Here is an 18,860-nt window from a genome sequence, read left to right as displayed (position 1 = left end):
ACATTGTTAGTAGTTTGAGGGTAATTATCAAGTTTTACGTTTTCATTTTTGCTGATAAAAATTCAAGAAACCTGAGATTGACAGCATTTATTATTAATTTTAGCAAAATTCAAGTTAGGCGATTTCTGTTGGACACTTGGTGCATACCAAGATCTACAAATGTCAAGCTGTTAAGCATGATCCAAGGTTTTACAGAAAACAAAACAGGGTGCAGTAGAGATTAAAGATGACCTATTGGGTTGGAGAGTGAGGGGTGCATGGATGTATGTTCAGTTATTTCATCTTATGAACTTGATATTTCATAAATTCATCATTTATCCAGAACCTTTTCAATGCTACTGCTGAAGGTATGGCTATGTCAATAAATGAACACACAGTCTAATGGGATATGTTCACTGTCATTTACCTAGAAAAAAAGTTATAGGTTTATGGGAAGTTTTTTATTTGATTTGGTTATTTTTAAGATTTATATTACCTGAACCTATTTATCTTCTGAGTTCTTTTTCAGAACATATAAGCTTAATGTATGAATAATAGGAGTGGCAGAAGATACAAAAGTTCTGGAAGAGACAGCTTGGAGAGTAGATCCTCTGTTAAAATCTGTTTTTCTCTCTACTTAAGAAGCAAAGATTTTGGATCTTCTCTGTCCCAGACATAGATGTGAACATAAAATGTTATTTCTCAGAAAGAAATGTTACTCTGTCACTAGGCTATAGTAGTATGACCACAGCTATTTAATCACAAAAATGAAAGGAAATGACCTTTAATTGTCAGTAAATGATTACATGTAAATCCTTATCATGTCAGTAGATTTTTTTTTAATTAACAAATGCCTATGCTGGCTCTGAATTGCAAGGATTTAGCCAATTAATCTCTTGGTAGCAAAAGGAAAACAACTCTACATTGCTTCTTCAAGTCCCTCTTTGTGATTTCTCTCTACTTCTGTAGTTATGCAGCCCTAATAGCCGACTGGCCCGTGGTGGTCCTGGGCATGTGTACCGTGTTCATCGTGGTCTGTGCCTTGGTGGGAGTATTAGTGCCAGAGCTTCCTGACTTCTCCGATCCGTTGCTGGTAAGGAAAACTGAGCAAGAAGGATTTGTTTCTTTGCTTCTTTATCACACAATCATCTCCAAAAAATAAGTATGAAAAGATACGGTGTGTTACATTGGGGGAGGGGTACCCTTTTCTTTTGTTAATAGTCATCAGGCGTATAATAACAGGAATAATGATAAACTTAAGCTAACTTTGTAAAAACCTACAGTATATATCTTATAAACTGTCCGTTCTTTATAATAGCAAAATTAAAATAACTATTTATTGAATGCTGAGGTAAGAATTAAAAAGATAAGCTTCAGATAAGTTTCTTCCTCTCTCTCTAGGGACTTGCAATCTACTGTTTTGTTAGGGTGGAGAGGTGATCCTTACCAGGTCAAGTCATCTTCTTGTAGTACATTTCACCTCTGCAGTGACTGGGAAGAACGTCTCCATTCTCTGTTGAAAGCTATACATCACCTTGACATTGCTTTCCCAAGCTGTTATTATAACTACATTTAGCCTGAAATGAAGCACTAATGGGAATTTGTGACATTTTGCTTTAGGGTTTTGAACCAAGAGGGACTGCAATTGGCCAAAGACTGGTCACGTGGAACAACATGGTAAAAAATACAGGATACAAAGCAACATTAGCAAATTACCCCTTTAAATATGCAGATGAACAAGCTAAAAGGTAATCCTTTTTATAACTTTTAGACAAAGTATTGCCAAATGAATTCTTCTTTTAAACATTGCCTGAGCAAAAAGATTAAAACTGAAACGGTGTGGCTCCAAATCTTTGCCACTTCCAGGAAATTGCTCAAAGGGCTGAAGTATGTCCTTTGCATGCACAATGCCCCAAATTTGGTCCCAGTACAACATACCTTCCCCCTCTCTACCCAACACTGCTAGGGGTAGCCCTGGTGGCCCCCCAGCACCACCTCACTGACCGCTGAGTACCTACCCATCAGGCCTGGCACCACTGTGTCAAGGAACCCCAGGGTTTTTGAGTACAGCCTGGAACATCAGAATTTCAAATCTTTGTTACTGGATCTGGAGCCATAGTACTGCAGGTGGGCGCTTGCCTTGCACATAGGTGACCCAGTTTTGATCCCTGGCATCCCATATGATCGCCCAAGCCCTGCCAGTAATGATCCCCGAGTGTAGAGCCAGGAACAAGCCCTGAGCACAGCTGGGTATGTCCCTAAATAAACAAATTTTTTAAAAATGTTGTTACAGAATTTAAGTTGGTATTGTCTTTTAAGATTTTGTTGTATATCACTGTCACTGTCACTGTCCTCCCGTTGTTCATCGGTTTGTTCGAGCAGGCCCAGTAACATCTCCATTGGAGACTTTGTTGTTACTGTGTTTGGCATATCGAATATAGATGAAAATCTAGAAGTGAGAAAATTTAGAATTTAGGAAACAAAATGTTGGTTGCATGTCAGCATCCTATCCTCTTGTTATCAATGCTAAATAGGTCATGACTTGGAGGATTTTATGCTGGTATACTTTGCCTTGAAAATATTAGAACCTTATTGAATTGTTGTTCCATTTCAGCCATCGAGATGATCATTTTGAAAGAGAGAAAAGAGAAGTTGACTGGAACTTCCACAAAGACAGCTTTTTCTGCGATGTTCCAAGTGAGTGCTTCACAGATGAACAACCCCCCCACCCCATCCCACCCCCCCACCCACCCCCAGTCCTAGCTTGGTAGAGCTTGAACAAGATTGTCATGTAGGCCAGCCCTTCTCAGCCAGGGGCCATATAGACCTTTATATGCCCTCAGGATATTCCAAGGGGGCCAAAGGTGAAAATGCATACATAAGAGTCACAGCAGGAGCCTAGGGGGCCGAACCTGGAGACAAGGTAGACAAAGTCCACAGCAGCCACAAGGAATGAAGTTTGTGAAACACTGATCTAGAGTGATAGCAGGTGTATTTTTAGCTTAATTAACTTACAGTTTTACCTCTCTAGGTCATGTAACCACTAACCTAAATTTATTTACCTGTGATTAAAAATTAAATAGATAAAATTGACTTTAGTCAGTTTCAAGGAAGATGTAAACCTAATAAAACTGACAGTGCTGTTCCAGTTGTTCCAGTTGTCTATCCGTTGTAAACTGGGTCTTGGAAACTGATCAACCTGATTGGTTAAATGAGATATTCAATGACCAAGCTGATTGGTTATAAAAACAACTAAGCAGAGTTTATTAAGATGTTCAGTGTTTCTAGATCTAGCTAAGTCTCACAGGTCTTTTTTTGAACACTATTACTATGTACTAAATAGAGATGGAGCCCCAGAAAGCAATGCAAGTTTCTTTTGCTAGTTCCTCTCTTAAGTCTCTTATGAGACTTATTAAAAAATTAACTCAGTCAGTTGCATGTTTTGGCTATCTTAGCCAGGAAGAACATTATCTAGTCTGTAAACTACAAAATTGTTTATATTTTATTTTTACATTTCAAAAATACCAAATATTTGTCTAGTAAGTAATAGATTGTACCTTGAGTAAATCCATTTCTAGTTCTATGGGAAGGAAATATTTCCATTTGCAAAGGCATATTTTGATCTCCAAAATCTATCCACATAGTAACTGATAAAGAATTTACTTAAGAACAGTTGTGATCATGAATTAAAAACTCATGTAATAAAGCATTTTTTTACAAATTTGCAAGTTGATTTTCTTGTTAGCATAACTGGAAAGTTATATAACATAAAATGAACCCATTTTGCTTTACTTAGTTTATAGTTTGTTAAGGGTATATTTTTTTTCAAACAGCTGAGGAAACAGAAATTGTGTTTATGTTTTTTATTGTCTCCTTTAATTTTCACAATTAATGGAGCTATATGTTGCTGTCTTCATTTCACACATGAAAATACAAGACCCAGAAAGATTGTTAAGTGCCTAAGATCAGCCAGCTAGGAAATGAGAGTACCTAGTTACCATAGTCCTGATTTAGAGACCATCACACAACCTCCTGATTCACAAATATATTTTGTATTAATAGAATTTTCAACATTTTTTTCTAGCCTCTGGTGTGCCCAAGAGACCATGCGCTCCACCAGGATGCAAAGTGTGTCTCTGATTCTAGCCAACCGCCTTTTTTTAGTTGACTGTTTTTAGTGCTTTCAAATTGACGGCATGCAGTCTTCTCTCCAGTTAATTGCCAAGAATATTGCCCGTGTCATCATTCTTGATATTCCCTTGTGCATCATTCGTTGGTTTTATATACCATTATGGTGATGTTTTGTAAAATTAAGAGAGAGGCACTCAATTAATTTCCTGCTGAAAGTTCTTGTGGATTGTTCTTCCTAATTATAGTCTAATCAGAAATAGATGCTACGTAGCTGCTGTGATTTTTTTAAGATGTAGAGTGGAAAAAGAATTTGAGCTAAGGTAATATGATAGCACTGCTTTCCACCTTCACCCCCACCTCCCATGCCCCAGGTTTACAAAGGTTGGGATTCTCCCAGGCCAATGAATTGTCCATGAAGTTTCCCAGTGAGTTGTTTCTGTGTCTTACGAAATGAATGAAGAATTTTTCTTTTTCTCTTTTTCATCTCAACAGGTGACCGCTATTCAAGAGTAGTATTTACTTCAGCTGGAGGAGAGACATTATGGAATTTACCTGCAATTAAATCAATGTGCAATGTAGATAATGCGAGGGTATGTAAAGTAAAACCAGAAAGTTGTTAAGCACAATAAGGGTTTTCGGGTTTGGGGGTTTTGTTTTTGTTTTTTGTTTTTTTAAACTTCTGCTGCTGCCCCTGGTGTTGATCAAATAAAAGTACTTAAGTAGCTTACCTACTGAGGAGCAAACAGCAGCAGGGCCAGCTTTGCAGTCTTTCAGATCCCTGTGATCAAAGTGTCTGTGTTTCCCCACCTTTAAAATATCCCCTCTTTCTAAATAAAGAAGCGTCTTTGTTTCCCCCACCTTGTTCTCTGGCCACGTTAGTCTTTTGTGTTATTTCACAGAGTATTTCCTTTCAGGGTAATAGTTAAGTTTTCTTTTCTTGTTGTTGTATTTTCTCTCTCCTAATCCGGTTGCATTGTTCACTATACTCCTCCCCACTCTTCCCCCCAGGCAGTTGTCAGTATCTTAATTATGCTGTCAAAAGCTCACTCTCTCTGGCAATAAATAGGTCTTCAGTGGGACAATCAATGGGGCCTGTGACTCAAAGGAATATTTAGGGTTCTGACTGGGAAAGGGAAAAATCAAAGAGCACCAAATACAGTATCTCTACAAATGGCCGGGATAATTCAATCCAGATGGGTCTGAACTCTAAACACCTTGCTGTTTTTTGAAGGGTAAGAAGACAAGCACTTTCTTGGTCTTTTCCCAGTCCAAAAAGTTGTCAGCACCAGGAAATGTCAAGTCATCCTCTGGGCTCTGAAGAGCTGTCAGTTTCTATCTGATCTCACTAATAGATCTGCCCAAGCACAGTCCCCAGACAGAAGGGCACTCATTGTGTCTTAGCAAAACTAACATGTAAAATCATTAACTGAGTAGTTGAAAATATAATCTCATGTCCTGCTAAGTGCGCGCGTGACAACGTAGTGCAATCACCTGTTCTGTCAACCGGGTTTTGTAACAAAAGAGAGGACTCTTTGAAATCAACTAGACCAGCAGTCTCATTATGTTGACTTAAGTATCCTGTGAGAACTAAGTGACTTACCCAGGCCACCTAATTACTTGGGCCCAAATCTAACCCTACAGCATTCTTCACTCTATGAGACAATTTATAAGTTTTGAAAATAGCTTTCATTGATTGGAATATGAGGTTTTTCTGTGAGTGCCATATTGTCTCCATTCAACTCCAAATAAATTTATCTTAAACCATAGTTCCTTAATCAGTGGTGAAATTTTATTTGCCCTGTTTTCTTCATTTTATAGTTTGAAGGCTGTGATTTTTTTGCCATAGAGAAAGCTAACTCTGAAAAAGTTCCAAAATTTGTTTGTTACATTTGTATGCTGGTATTTACATTGCTCACCATGGGCTCCCATGGAATTTGTAATTTGTATTTTAATAATGAGGAGTTAAACAGTCCAATTTCCTTTATAATCACACTTTGAATTGAGTAGTTCTGTAACTTCTCTGCCTTTCAGTCTCTGAACTGATTAGATTCCCTCCATTGCTAAGTACCTGATATTTGGGTATTATTGATATTTTTCAAGAAGTGTGCTAATTGCTAGGGTGATGTTTCATTTAATCACCTTGAAAGTGGTGAGCGAAAATCCAGAATCTGAACCCAGCCAGGTCTAACTCTGGAGGTCTCTACCTTTACCAATTGTGTTTTATACTTCCATAATGCCAAAATAGCCAGCAATAACCATTTTGTTTTGTTTTACTACTCTATCCCATCTTCCACTCAAACGAACCAAATAAAGCCATCATAGCTCTTATATTGATATCTACCTTTTTTAAAGAGACAGTGATTATGAGTTCATGTTGGACTCTGAATGAACTCAAAGATACACAAGCCAATAAGCTGTATGGTGCCCATATGACTTTCATCATGGGAGCAGTATATTATTTCATCATAATAATTAGCATCAATGGATAGCTTACCCAAAAAAACATACACTAGAATATGGTCATTTGAATGATTAATATGATCAGGAAAATAATAAAAAGCTAAGAACACTACAATAATGTAGACCCCCACCGTCCTAGACATTGACAGGCAGTGAAGTGCAAACTTGCCTCTAACCTCCTGGAAGCCTGAGCCAAAGGTAATTCATAATCAAGGAAAGAAAAAATCGTATAGATAGGACAATAGATTTATTTTTAGAAGTCCAAGTATCTTCTTACTAAGATTATACTTGGACTTCATACTAAGGCCAGAGATGACCATCATCTATTTCCTTTATAAAATAAATGTGATGGTGTTCCAGAGTTCTTAGCAAGATGCTCACAAGAGGTTGTAGTAATGAATCGTATTTGATTGTTAAATCACAGCTTAGTAGACTGGTAGCAGAAAGGATGAAAAAATATGATCACTTTTGTCCCTTTATAAATGACTTGATATATTTGCAAAATTTAGGCTCTCTAAAGGAGTTTATATTCTATGCTTGTCTGAATATTTCTCTTTTGGGCTAGTGATAAGAATTTGGATATTTTTGAGCTCAAGATTGCAATCCCTGGAAAAATTATGGTTAGCGTTTTGGTCTTCTAGTTAAAATTTGAGTAAAAGACTCAAGACACATGCCTAAATGAATGGTCAATCATAGGTCCACACTAGCAAATGAATAAATGATAATCAAGGCCCCAAAATTCTACCTCAGAAAGTATGGTTATTACTTTGACATATTAAATAGTGGTCTACCAATTGCAAGTGCCCTTGTATTCTAGTTTCAAATTCTGTTAATGAACCACGAGAATAAAAACTATTTCATGGATATAGTATAATCAGTGATATCATAAACAAGAACTGTTGGTTAACAGTTCAGTTTCAGATTACGTTTTTCCAGTGTCCCAGCTCAATGCACTTTTAGGATTTTTCTTTGTTATTATGGTTTGAGCAAACTACTTGGAGTCTTTCTTCCTTTTCCCTCCTCAAACCCTAGCTTTTGTACTTAAGCACTTGATTATTAACAACTACCAAACTTAGTGGGGCACATACCAACTGATGCAGACCCTAAGAACTTAATTGTTGGTAGGTTGACTCCAGAAAACGTCTGGTAGCCAGTGGAATATCTCAGTGAGACCAGATGTTTCCATTGTCGCCTGCCAGTGTTTATAACACATTGAGTTCAAACTCCAGACTCCATGTAAATGAACTTGCCACTTGTGCTCATAACTCAGACAGCCTGAGATTGGCTAGAGAGCTTCTGTTTCAGATGTTGTCTTTCATAAAAAGCCTCAGTTGACAACCCTCAACTTCATTTCTCTTTTCTGCTCTTTGATATCCTGAGGGACACATTGCAGTTAGTCATTAGTAACCAAAAGTGTGTTTCCCTAATCTTGGCTCTGCAGGGAACCCTTTCCCTGTTTCTTAGTCTTTGAACATTGTAGAAGTTGGCACGCTAAGAAATTGGCTTGTAAAGGGGATTTGAAACTTGGTGCCTAAGACCCTGTTTGCTAGGGTAACTTTTGTGAATAGCTGAAATGCCCCTCTCCCCCTCCCCCATGCCACAACTAAAACTTTGAGGATCTCTGAAAGGTGTTTACTCATGCTTGTTTTTAAAAGGACCAGGAAACCTTTGCTTTTCTTTTTTCCCTAAGCTCCCTTAAATTGTAATAATGGGGGACTTTGTCACATGGGAAAGGAGAGTCCAGCAGGCGATTGAACCTGCTATTAATTGTCTTCCCTTTATTCTTCTCTCTACATCTTAAAATATCTCCTCCTTAACCAGTACTTTTAGAAGGTATCTGAAACTGCTGGTTTCTTCTTTTTCTCTACTCTTCCTTTATTCCCTATTTTAAACTTATCCCCCCTCCCTACCTATCTAACTAGAAAGTTGTGCAAAGACATGTTACAACCACATGACAGAAATAAATTCCTGCAAGATTTGACTCTAGAATTAAAAGGGACTCTTGGGCCAGAGCAGTAGTACAGCAGGTAGGGCACTTGCCTTGCACATGGCCAACCTAGGCTCATTCGCTGGCACCTCATCAGGAGTGATCCTGAGTGCAAAGCCAGGAGTAAGCCCTGAGCACCACCAAGTGGGGCCCAGGCCAGGTCCACACACACACACACACACACACACACACACACACACACACCAAAAAAGGGACTCTGACTCCTCATGAGAGTCCAAGATATTATTCTTACTGTGTTCTTTTATAAGCTTCAAGGATTTTTTTAAGTCATTCTTGTACATTCCTATGACAAAATTGCAGCTGTTGAGACCAGAGAGATAGCACAGGGATTAAGGTGCATGCCTTGCAAATGACCAACCCCAGTTTGATACCCAGCACAATAGAGTCCTCTGAACATTATCAGGTGCAGCCCTAGAAGGGCCCAGTCACCAAGATACCCAGTAGCACCATGTCCTCATGCCGTTACATTGCACCCATTGCAGATTTGTTAATTATCAAAGGAAGCATCCCAGAACTCCTACTAATCACTGCTTTGGAGACATACACCGCCACAAAAATTAATTAATTAATTAATTAATTAATTAGAGCTGTCTACTGCATGAGGACATTTCTGTTTGCAAAGCCCCACAGCCAAATACCTGGCTCAGTACTGAGCTATTGCAATTACAAGCAACTAAGTTGGTACTTCCACACGCCCAGGTGTGTCTACTTTACAGACTCACACAGACCCTGGGGGCATGGCAGTCTTCATGGTTTCTTTGTCTTATTTTCCTGCCATATTATCTTGTGTAGAAACTGAATGTTTTCTTTGGAATGGATGGATGGATGGATGGATGGATGGATAAGAACCATGGCCTAACTGCCTGAAAGTTTAAACCAGACGCTGCTGAATTAATTTGGCCTCTTCACTTCCTTTGCAGAAAAATTAAAAAACATTCAGTATTCTATGGTAAATCTGCCTTCTTTAAGGGTCCTGTTGTACCCAAGACAGCTACTTCCCTCCCTGATTGATCCAACGCTCCTCAGGACATATCACCTGCTATGAAAAACCCTGACCTAGACAATCCATTCCCTTCCATTCTGGGCTCTGGAATCCAAGCCAGGCTGCTTCCAAGCAGAAGTCTACAGTGTTTTTTCTCTTAGCTCTCAGAAAATTTCCAGAGGTTGTACACTTGCCAGTACTATCTTTGACTTTGAAGATTGGCTCTCCAGAGGCTTCCTAGCATTTATTTTTCATTGCAGGCATCAAAATAAAATTGTATTTGGTCTGCATTTATCACCTCCTCTATTTTAATCATACACACATACACACACGCACGCACCCTTTGTTATCGAAAAGATTATTCAAGGACAGAATGAATTTTGTGCTTTTTGTATTCTCAGTTTCAGCAGCAACCCTATTTCAAATTTTAGTTGACAGTGGGGCCCAGAGAAATAGGTAAAGCACTGACCTTACACAGCCAACCCATGAGGGCACTTGGAACCCCACCAGTAGTGACTCTGAGCACGGCCAGATATGCCCCCCACACACACACTAAAACAATTAAATTGGTTTACATGAAACTACATATACATCTTTCTAGCTGTTTGATATAAGGTTTCATAATATATTGATTCATTTTCCACTGTCGAAGAACTGTCAGACACTGAAGGTGTATTAACCTCCAGCGAATAGTGAGTTCACCAAGATGACTCCAGGGATCTGCTGGTTATTTCTTCGCAGGTGAAACTGGCCATCTGCCTCAAAAGCCAAAAAGATGGGGCCAGAGCAACAGAACAGCAGGAAAGACATTTGCTTTACACTTGGCCTACCCAGGTTCACTCCCTAGCACCACATATGGCCCCAGAGAAACTGCCAGGAGTGAGCCCTGAGTATAAGACCTGAACACAGTCAGGTGTGACCCAAACACCAAAAATAAAATTTTTAAAAAAAGATACTGTTCCAGGGTTTCCTGTTATTTAGTGGGTGCATTCATTTCCCCTGACTTAGAATACATGACTGTTTTTACTTAGATACAAAATGTCAAATAACTTTTGATTTTTAGAAGTAAGCTTTTAAAATATTTTGTTGATGGAATGAATTTTAAAAGTAAGCTTTGCAGGGGGCTGGAGCGATAGCACAGCAGGTAAGGTGTTTGCCTTGCACGCAGCCAACATGGCCAACACAGGTTCGATTCACAGCACCCCGTATGGTCCCCTGAGCACCACCAGGAGCAATTCCTGAGTGCATGAGCCAGGAGTAACCCCTGAGCATCGCTGGGTGTGACCCCAAAAAAAAAGTAAGCTTTGCAGGGGGTCGGGATACGGCTGAAGTGATAGAGCGCATGCCTGGCATATCTCAGATCCCGAGTTTTATTCCTAGCACCATAGAGCCACCCTCATACCACCAAGTGTTCTTATGGTGGCCCCAAGCACCCATGGGCCTGTTGGGCTGGAACACCACAGAATGTGGTCCCTATTTTAAAAATTAATAAATAAATAAATAAGTCCTTGTAAAACCTCATTTTTGTGCACTGTAGCACTGTCCTCCCATTGTTCATTGATTTGCTCGAGTGGGCACCAGTAACGTCTCTATTGTGAGACTTGTTACTGTTTTTGGCATATCAAATACATCACAGGTAGCTTGCCAGGCTTTTGCCGTGCAGGTGTGATACTCTCGGTAGCTTGCTGGGCTCTCTGAGAGGGGCGGAGAAATCGAACCGGGGTCTCCCCGGGGCAGCCGCGTGCAAGGCAAATGCCCTGCCAGCTTTGCTATCGCTCCAGCCCATTTTGTGCACTTGAGAAAAAAATTCTTTTGCTAATTTCAATTCAGCACCTCCAGTAGGATTTCTCATTTAATTGTTTTATTGGTTTAAGAAAGTAGCTTGGTGGTAGATCACTTCCTCACATATGTGAAACTATGGCTTTCCTTTCTAACAGATACAAAAGTAGAAGAGTGTAATGATTCCTCCAGTTTCAGCAATTCTCAGTGCATAGCAGGTCTTGTTTCATCTGTGCCTTGCCCACACAGGATTAAACCTAATAAAGTATCATACATAGTAGAGTTTAGAGGATTATCAGGAACTTAGTTCTCAGTTAAATTTTAAGGTCCAAAGAGATGTTTGGTGCCAAGTTCTCCTATGCTTTGAGAAGTTTCAATGCACTATTGAGAAACATCTACTTGAATAAATGGAAGGGGTGGTTTTAATCCTACTAGGAAAAAGAAAATTTCACACCCTTCTTGACCTTTGGAGTTTCCTTGCTGGAACAGGCTTGGGTAAATAGAGGTGAGGAAAGTGATGTGGGTGGGTCACCTTTAGCTCTGTTACTTGGAGAAGTCTTTGGAATGGTTCAGAAAGGGGAATATTGCTTATTGTCACTCCTGAGGAAAAGGAAATTTGGATTCTAAGGGAACAGAATTATGTAGGCTTCCTTAATCCTCTAGCCATACCAGTCATGGAACAATTGTTCAGGTTTTTCCCTAAGAAAAGCCAGAGACTGTTCCAAATGAAATGCCATCCATATTAAGTCCAGAATTTTCATACTTACATAAAAGGCAGCAGATGCCACTTTACTGAGAGAGAAACTTCTCCAGAAAGGATTTTAGCCCAGGGAAATAAAATGTTACCCTGTGGTAGAAGTCATAAAATTCTTGCTGAAATGACTTTGTTGATGCCAAATTTTATTTAAAATCATAATGATAGGAACTAGAGAGATTGTCCAGGGGTCCCCCAGTTTGATCCTTGGCACCCCAGAGTCATCCACAGAGATCACATGCCTGGGCACTGCCCAGGGCAGCTCTGCAGGCCGCAGAGCACCACCAGGGCAGACCCAGCACTGCGGACCCAAGCAGTTCTGCAGTGAACTGCCACCAACTGATGAATTGCTGGGAGGTGTCCCGGGCCTCCTGGCCTTTATGTTGCCCCAAAAACAATTATAATAATAATATCAGAATGATAGATGTTATATTTAAATATTTATATTGTTTTCGGCTGGAACGATAGCACAGCAGGTAGGGTGTTTGCCTTGCACGCAGCAGACCTGGGTTTGATTCCTCCGCCCCTCTCAGAGAGCCTGGCAGGCTACCAATAATATCTTGTCCACACAGCAAAGCCTGGCAGGCTACCCATGATGTATTCGATATGCCAAAAACAGTAACAACAGGTCTCACAATGGAGATGTTACTGGTGCCCATTTGAGCAAATCGATGAACGGGAGGACAGTGCTACAGTGCAATTTATATTGTTTTAATTCCATTTATTATATTGATTTTATGTTATATTTAAATTAATAGATGTTATATGTCTTTATATATACCCTACTGGAAGAAACAGTTCAATTCCAGGTCTTTCCTAGGAGTCCCTGACAGTTTCCTAGGAAATGCCGTTTCTGCTTCCAGCTAATTTGATAGCAATGTAGTTCCTTGATCTCCAAAACTTTCATGCTATTTAACCAGACATGTTAGGCAAAACCATAATTTTTTATATGTACATTGTACTCTTAAGTTTGCCAAGCTTTTTCATATTTTGTTTGTCAAAACAATTTTGGAAGGAATGTTAATGTGTGTTTTTTTGTTTTTTTGTTTGTTTGGGGGCCACACCTGTCAGTGCTCAGGGCTCACTCCTGTCTCTGCATTCAGAGATCACTCCTGGTGGGCTCAGGAACCATATGCGGTGCTAAGGACGAATCAGGTTCAGCTGCATACAAGGCAAGCGCCCTACCCACTGTCACTGTACTATCTCTTCGGCCCTGTATGTCCTTTTTTTTTTTCTTTTGACCTGAACTAGCATTGTCCATCAAAGTGGTCTTACATATGTGAGTCATTCCCAAACAAGTAGTTTGTTGTTCCAAATTAACTCGTGGGGGGGCGGGGGGGGGGGGGGTCGCAGGGAGTATGCCAGGTACAATATAAGTAAGATGCAATATAAAATGACTTTAGGGAAGGGAAACTTCATCTGGTAGCCAAACTGGTACCTAATTTAAAAGGATGAATCATTCAACAGGAACTTGCCCTGCCCCTCAAGGTCCCCTTCATTGAGACCTTTCTGTGAGCTGATGTTAAATGCCAGCCCTCTGTCTCTCTTCGCAGATCAGATCTCATCCGCAGTTTGGGGATCTCTGCCAGAGGACCACCGCCGCATCCTGCTGCCCCAGCTGGACCCTGGGGAACTACATCGCCATTCTGAACAACAGATCATCTTGCCAGAAAATTGTCGAGCGAGATGTTTCTCATACCCTGAAGCTGCTTCGAACCTGCGCCAAACACTACCAAAACGGCACTCTGGAGCCCGACTGCTGGGACATGGCGGCCAGAAGGAAGGATCAGCTCAAGTGCACCAACGTGCCCCGGAAATGCACCAAGCACAATGCCGTGTACCAGATCCTCCATTACTTGGTGGACAAGGACTTTCTGTCCCCAAAGACAGCTGACTCTGCCACGCCAGCTTTAAAGTACAGCATGCTCTTCTCCCCCACTGAGAAAGGAGAGAGCATGATGAACATCTACCTGGACAACTTTGAGAACTGGAACGCGTCCGACGGCATCACCACCATCACGGGCATTGAATTTGGCATCAAACACAGTTTGTTTCAGGATTATCTTCTGATGGATACTGTGTATCCCGCCATCGCCATCGTCATCGTCCTCCTGGTCATGTGCGTCTACACCAAGTCCATGTTCATCACGCTGATGACCATGTTTGCCATCATCAGCTCCTTGATCGTCTCCTATTTTCTCTACCGTGTAGTGTTCAACTTCGAATTTTTCCCCTTTATGAACCTCACGGCACTCATTATCTTGGTTGGAATTGGAGCAGATGATGCTTTTGTCCTGTGTGACGTCTGGAACTACACCAAATTTGACAAACCTCACGCGGAGACGTCGGAAACCGTGAGCATCACCCTGCAGCATGCCGCCCTCTCCATGTTCGTCACCAGTTTCACCACAGCCGCAGCCTTTTACGCTAACTATGTTAGTAACATCACAGCCATCAGATGCTTTGGGGTCTACGCGGGCACAGCCATCTTGGTGAATTATGTTCTGATGGTCACGTGGCTCCCCGCAGTGGTGGTCCTGCACGAGCGCTATCTGCTCAATATCTTCAGTTGCTTCAAGAAGCCCCAGCAGCAAATCTATGATACCAAAAGCTGCTGGACCGTGGCTTGCCAGAAGTGCCACAAAGTACTTTTTGCCATTTCGGAAGCGTCGCGAATCTTTTTTGAGAAAGTCCTGCCCTGCATTGTCATTAAGTTCCGCTACCTTTGGCTGTTCTGGTTCCTTGCCTTAACCGTCGGTGGGGCCTACATTGTGTGCATAAACCCAAAGATGAAACTACCCTCGTTGGAGTTATCAGAGTTCCAGGTGTTCAGAGCGTCACATCCTTTTGAACGTTATGATGCCGAGTACAAAAAACTGTTCATGTTTGAGCGCGTTCACCATGGAGAGGAACTCCACATGCCCATCACCGTCATCTGGGGGGTGTCCCCCGAAGACAACGGCAACCCACTGAATCCCAAGAGTAAAGGGAAGTTAACCCTAGACAGTCGTTTCAACATCGCCAGCCCAGCTTCCCAGGTCTGGATTTTGCACTTCTGTCAAAAACTAAGAAATCAGAGCTTCTTTTACCAAACAGACGAGCAGGACTTCACCAGCTGCTTCATTGAGACTTTCAAACAGTGGATGGAGAACCAGGACTGCGACGAACCTGCCCTGTACCCGTGCTGCAGCCGCTGGAGCTTCCCCTACAAGCAGGAGATCTTTGAACTGTGCATCAAGCGAGCCATCATGGAGCTGGAGCGGAGCACGGGCTACCATCTGGACAGCAAGACCCCAGGGCCCCGGTTCGATATCAATGATACTATCCGGGCGGTTGTGCTCGAGTTCCAGAGCACCTACCTCTTCACCCTAGCTTATGAAAAGATGCACCAGTTTTACAAAGAGGTGGACTCGTGGATTTCCAACGAGCTGACTTCCGCCCCAGAGGGCCTCAGCAATGGCTGGTTTGTTAGCAACCTGGAATTCTATGACCTCCAGGACAGCCTCTCTGATGGCACCCTCATTGCCATGGGGCTCTCGGTGGCCGTGGCTTTCAGCGTGATGCTGCTCACCACGTGGAACATCATCATCAGCCTTTACGCCATCCTTTCCATCGCTGGGACCATCTTTGTGACCGTGGGTTCTCTGGTCCTCCTGGGCTGGGAGCTCAATGTTCTGGAGTCCGTCACCATTTCTGTGGCTGTTGGCTTGTCCGTCGACTTCGCTGTCCATTATGGGGTGGCTTACCGCCTGGCCCCCGATGCCGACCGGGAAGGAAAAGTGATCTTCTCTCTGAGTCGTATGGGCTCAGCTATCGCCATGGCCGCACTGACCACCTTCGTGGCCGGGGCCATGATGATGCCCTCCACGGTCCTGGCTTACACCCAGCTGGGCACCTTCATGATGCTCATTATGTGCATCAGCTGGGCCTTTGCCACCTTCTTTTTCCAGTGTTTGTGCCGGTGCCTGGGGCCGCAGGGCACCTATGGTCAGATTCCTTTGCCTAAGAAACTCCAGTGCAGTGCCTTTTCCCATGCCTTGTCAACAAGCCCTGGGGACAAGGGACAGAGCAAAACGCATGCTGGGAATGCTTATCATTTGGCGCCCAGGGGCCAGAAATCAGACCTAGAGCATGAGTTCTATGAATTGGAGCCCCTGGCCTCCCATAGCTGTGCCGCCTCTGAGAAGAGCCCTTACGAAGAGCCCCACATCTGCTCCGACTTTTTCAACAGCCACGCCAAGAATGTCGGGCTGCCTGTGCACACCACATACACCAGCGAACTCAACAAAAGCCCCAAGAGCGAGGCGAGCACTGCCCTTCTACCGCCCTCGCTCGATCAGCGCTCCGTGTGTCACCTCTTCTCTCTGCATCAGAGATGTAGCTGCCCGCATGCCTACAAACACTGGAAATACGGCCCGCATGCCTGCCAGCAGGTGGGCGACTGCTTGGGCCACCAATGCGCTCCCACTAGTGCTTTCCTGCATCTCCAGAACGGCGTGGCACCCCTGAAGGCTGTGCATCAAGCCCCTGAGGGCTTTCTACACCCCATCCCTCACCTCCACCACCCCTGCCCCTGCCTCCAGGGTAGCATAAAGGCACCCACAGTGCAGAATTCTCTGCCCAGGAATCTCTTTCTTCAGCCCACACAGCCCCAAGAGAAGGTGACACTGAGTGGCAGCCACAGTCTCCAGAGCCTAGAACATCTTCCACCTGTGGCAGAGGCAGCTTTGGGGTGCAAAAGCTCTGGCCCTTCGCGACCAGCGTGTTGTGATCCTGACACTAACCGAAGGGGACCGTGTCAGAACAGAGACATGGAGAATGGAGAGGTCAGTCGCAGGGCCGAGAACAAGGACTCAGAAAGTCAGACAGATGTGGAGCCCAGCTTGTCCCAGACAGACATCATCGTGAACTCGGAACATTTAAATCAAAAGGAACCAAAATTTATATTTAACCATTTCATGGGGGAGGCCAGTTATCGATCCTGCCCAAACAATCCACCAAGTTGTGGCAGAATTGTGAGAGTGAAGTGCAATTCTGTGGACTGTCAGATGCCAAACATTGATGCCAATGTGCCTGCTGTATTAACACACTCAGAACTTTCTGGTGAAAGTTTGTTAATAAAAACACTTTAATAAATAGAGTATTCAATTCAGAACCAGTGCCTCGGTCATTGCTTTGAAATTAGAGCAAGATCCAGAAGTCTAGAAAGGGAGCCCCATAAGTCAGGAGCAAGCACAGATCACTCGTTTAGAAATCGTGGGGTACGTTTCTATTCCATATGAGCAGCTAAACCTGTTGAATGAGTGTTCACTGATATTTTGATGTGACGTATTCAAAAGTCACTTTTTGGAGGGGGAGGGTATCTGTGATCTGTTACCCAGCTTGAAAAACAGTCATCTCAATCGCCTCCATAGCAGTAAGTCAGAATTTTAGAGTTTGACTGACCTAGAAGTTTCCATTCTCCCCAGCCATCATTTATCTGATGTTCTTCTCTAGCTCATTCAGTTGTGCAGAAGCAAAGGTTTTGTTTGATATAAACACTAATTTCTAACTAAGCCACTTCACTTGGTATCTAGGCACTAAATGCTAAAAACCACATTTTTGACCAGGTCTCTGTAGAGAGCTAATTGCCAGGCATTTTAATAAAGTGTCTGTCTACATAAGGAGGCCTTACATGAAGCCTATGACACATTTCTATCCACATTGATGTCTTTTCCCACATTCATCAAAACATATAATTGTTCGCTCATTACATTTCTTAGCCTCAGAATCCCGGGCCTTGACTTATGTTAGGTGACAATGATGTTAGCACCCCATAGGGAAGCACAAGAGTGAAGAGATGTGATCACCCAATACAGTCTCAGCTAAGTTGCATGTGAACAGAGAAGGACCCAGGTCTTGTCAGCTGTACTCCCTGGAAGAATTCGAAGCAAGGGAACTTGTTCTATAAAGTTTGCACTTCCATCTCTGCCCCTCTGGGGACACATTCCAATCACTTTCTCCTGTGTCAAATGGTGTCTCTAGATGCACTGGGAAGATTTTATTATGCAACTACCACCTGGAAATGCGAGGCCTTTGGGCCCCCTTTGAACTGGCATTTTTGTATCTTGTGTGAGATCAGCCTGCAGTAATTGAGCTGTCAAAGCTTGCTTGCTGGGTAATGCTTCAGATGACTTAGCCTTCTTGAGCAGGCATCATCTGATCCTCCTGCATTCCAACCCTCTGCAGGGAGATTTCTATCTAATTTCCCCCTTCTTTTCTGGGATTCTGCCTCCAGTTTGACCCTGAAGAAAACTGGTGATGATCTATTGAAATCCATGGTTTTTTTTTTTTTCAGAATTGATAGTACTAATTTTGTTTTATTTCTCTAAGCTGTCAGGAGGGCTGGAGAGATAGTATGGCAGATAGGGTGCTTGCACATGGCCAACCCTGATTTGATCCCTGGGACCCCATATAATCCCCTGTGTCCTGTCAAGAGTGATCCCTGAGCACAGAGGCAGAAGTTAAGACCTGAGCACAGCCAGGTGTCGCAAAAAAAAAAAAAAAAATGCTGTCGGGAGTTACAGGAGTTAAAAGAGTAAGTTCATTATCTCCAACTTTCCACCAGCAAATGTCGCTTCCATTAAGTAGCTTTCCAGCTTTTACCGACTTTCTTCAGGGGCTCAGAACTCCCTCCATGATGACCTTGGTTGAACCTAAATGTGTCGTCCTGTAGTTTTTCTGCCAGTGGTTCCTCATTCTGTTCACAGAAAAGAAAACAAATATCA

The 18,860-nt window shown here is 42.5% G+C and overlaps 1 protein-coding gene across 4 annotated transcripts in view; it reads left to right on the top strand.

Annotated features, from left to right (window-relative positions):
• The window catches only part of DISP1 (dispatched RND transporter family member 1), a 207,342-nt gene extending 190,037 nt beyond the window's left edge, over window positions 1-17,305 (top strand). For all 4 annotated transcript variants that reach the window (XM_056132128.1, XM_056132132.1, XM_056132139.1 and 1 more), the window contains 5 exons: window positions 949-1,072; window positions 1,600-1,727; window positions 2,594-2,676; window positions 4,603-4,700; window positions 13,647-17,305. In XM_056132128.1, the coding sequence (XP_055988103.1) occupies window positions 949-1,072; window positions 1,600-1,727; window positions 2,594-2,676; window positions 4,603-4,700; window positions 13,647-17,225 (4,012 nt within the window). In that variant the 3' untranslated portion in view covers window positions 17,226-17,305. The remainder of the gene's footprint in view (window positions 1-948; window positions 1,073-1,599; window positions 1,728-2,593; window positions 2,677-4,602; window positions 4,701-13,646) is intronic.
• Window positions 17,306-18,860: the final 1,555 nt, after the last annotated feature.

The sequence above is a fragment of the Sorex fumeus genome, unplaced genomic scaffold (genome assembly GCF_029834395.1).
Source record: "Sorex fumeus unplaced genomic scaffold, SorFum_2.1 ptg000007l, whole genome shotgun sequence".
NCBI lineage: Eukaryota > Metazoa > Chordata > Mammalia > Eulipotyphla > Soricidae > Sorex > Sorex fumeus.
Note: the sequence above shows the minus strand (reverse complement) of the source record. Positions and strands in the feature narration are given on the sequence as shown.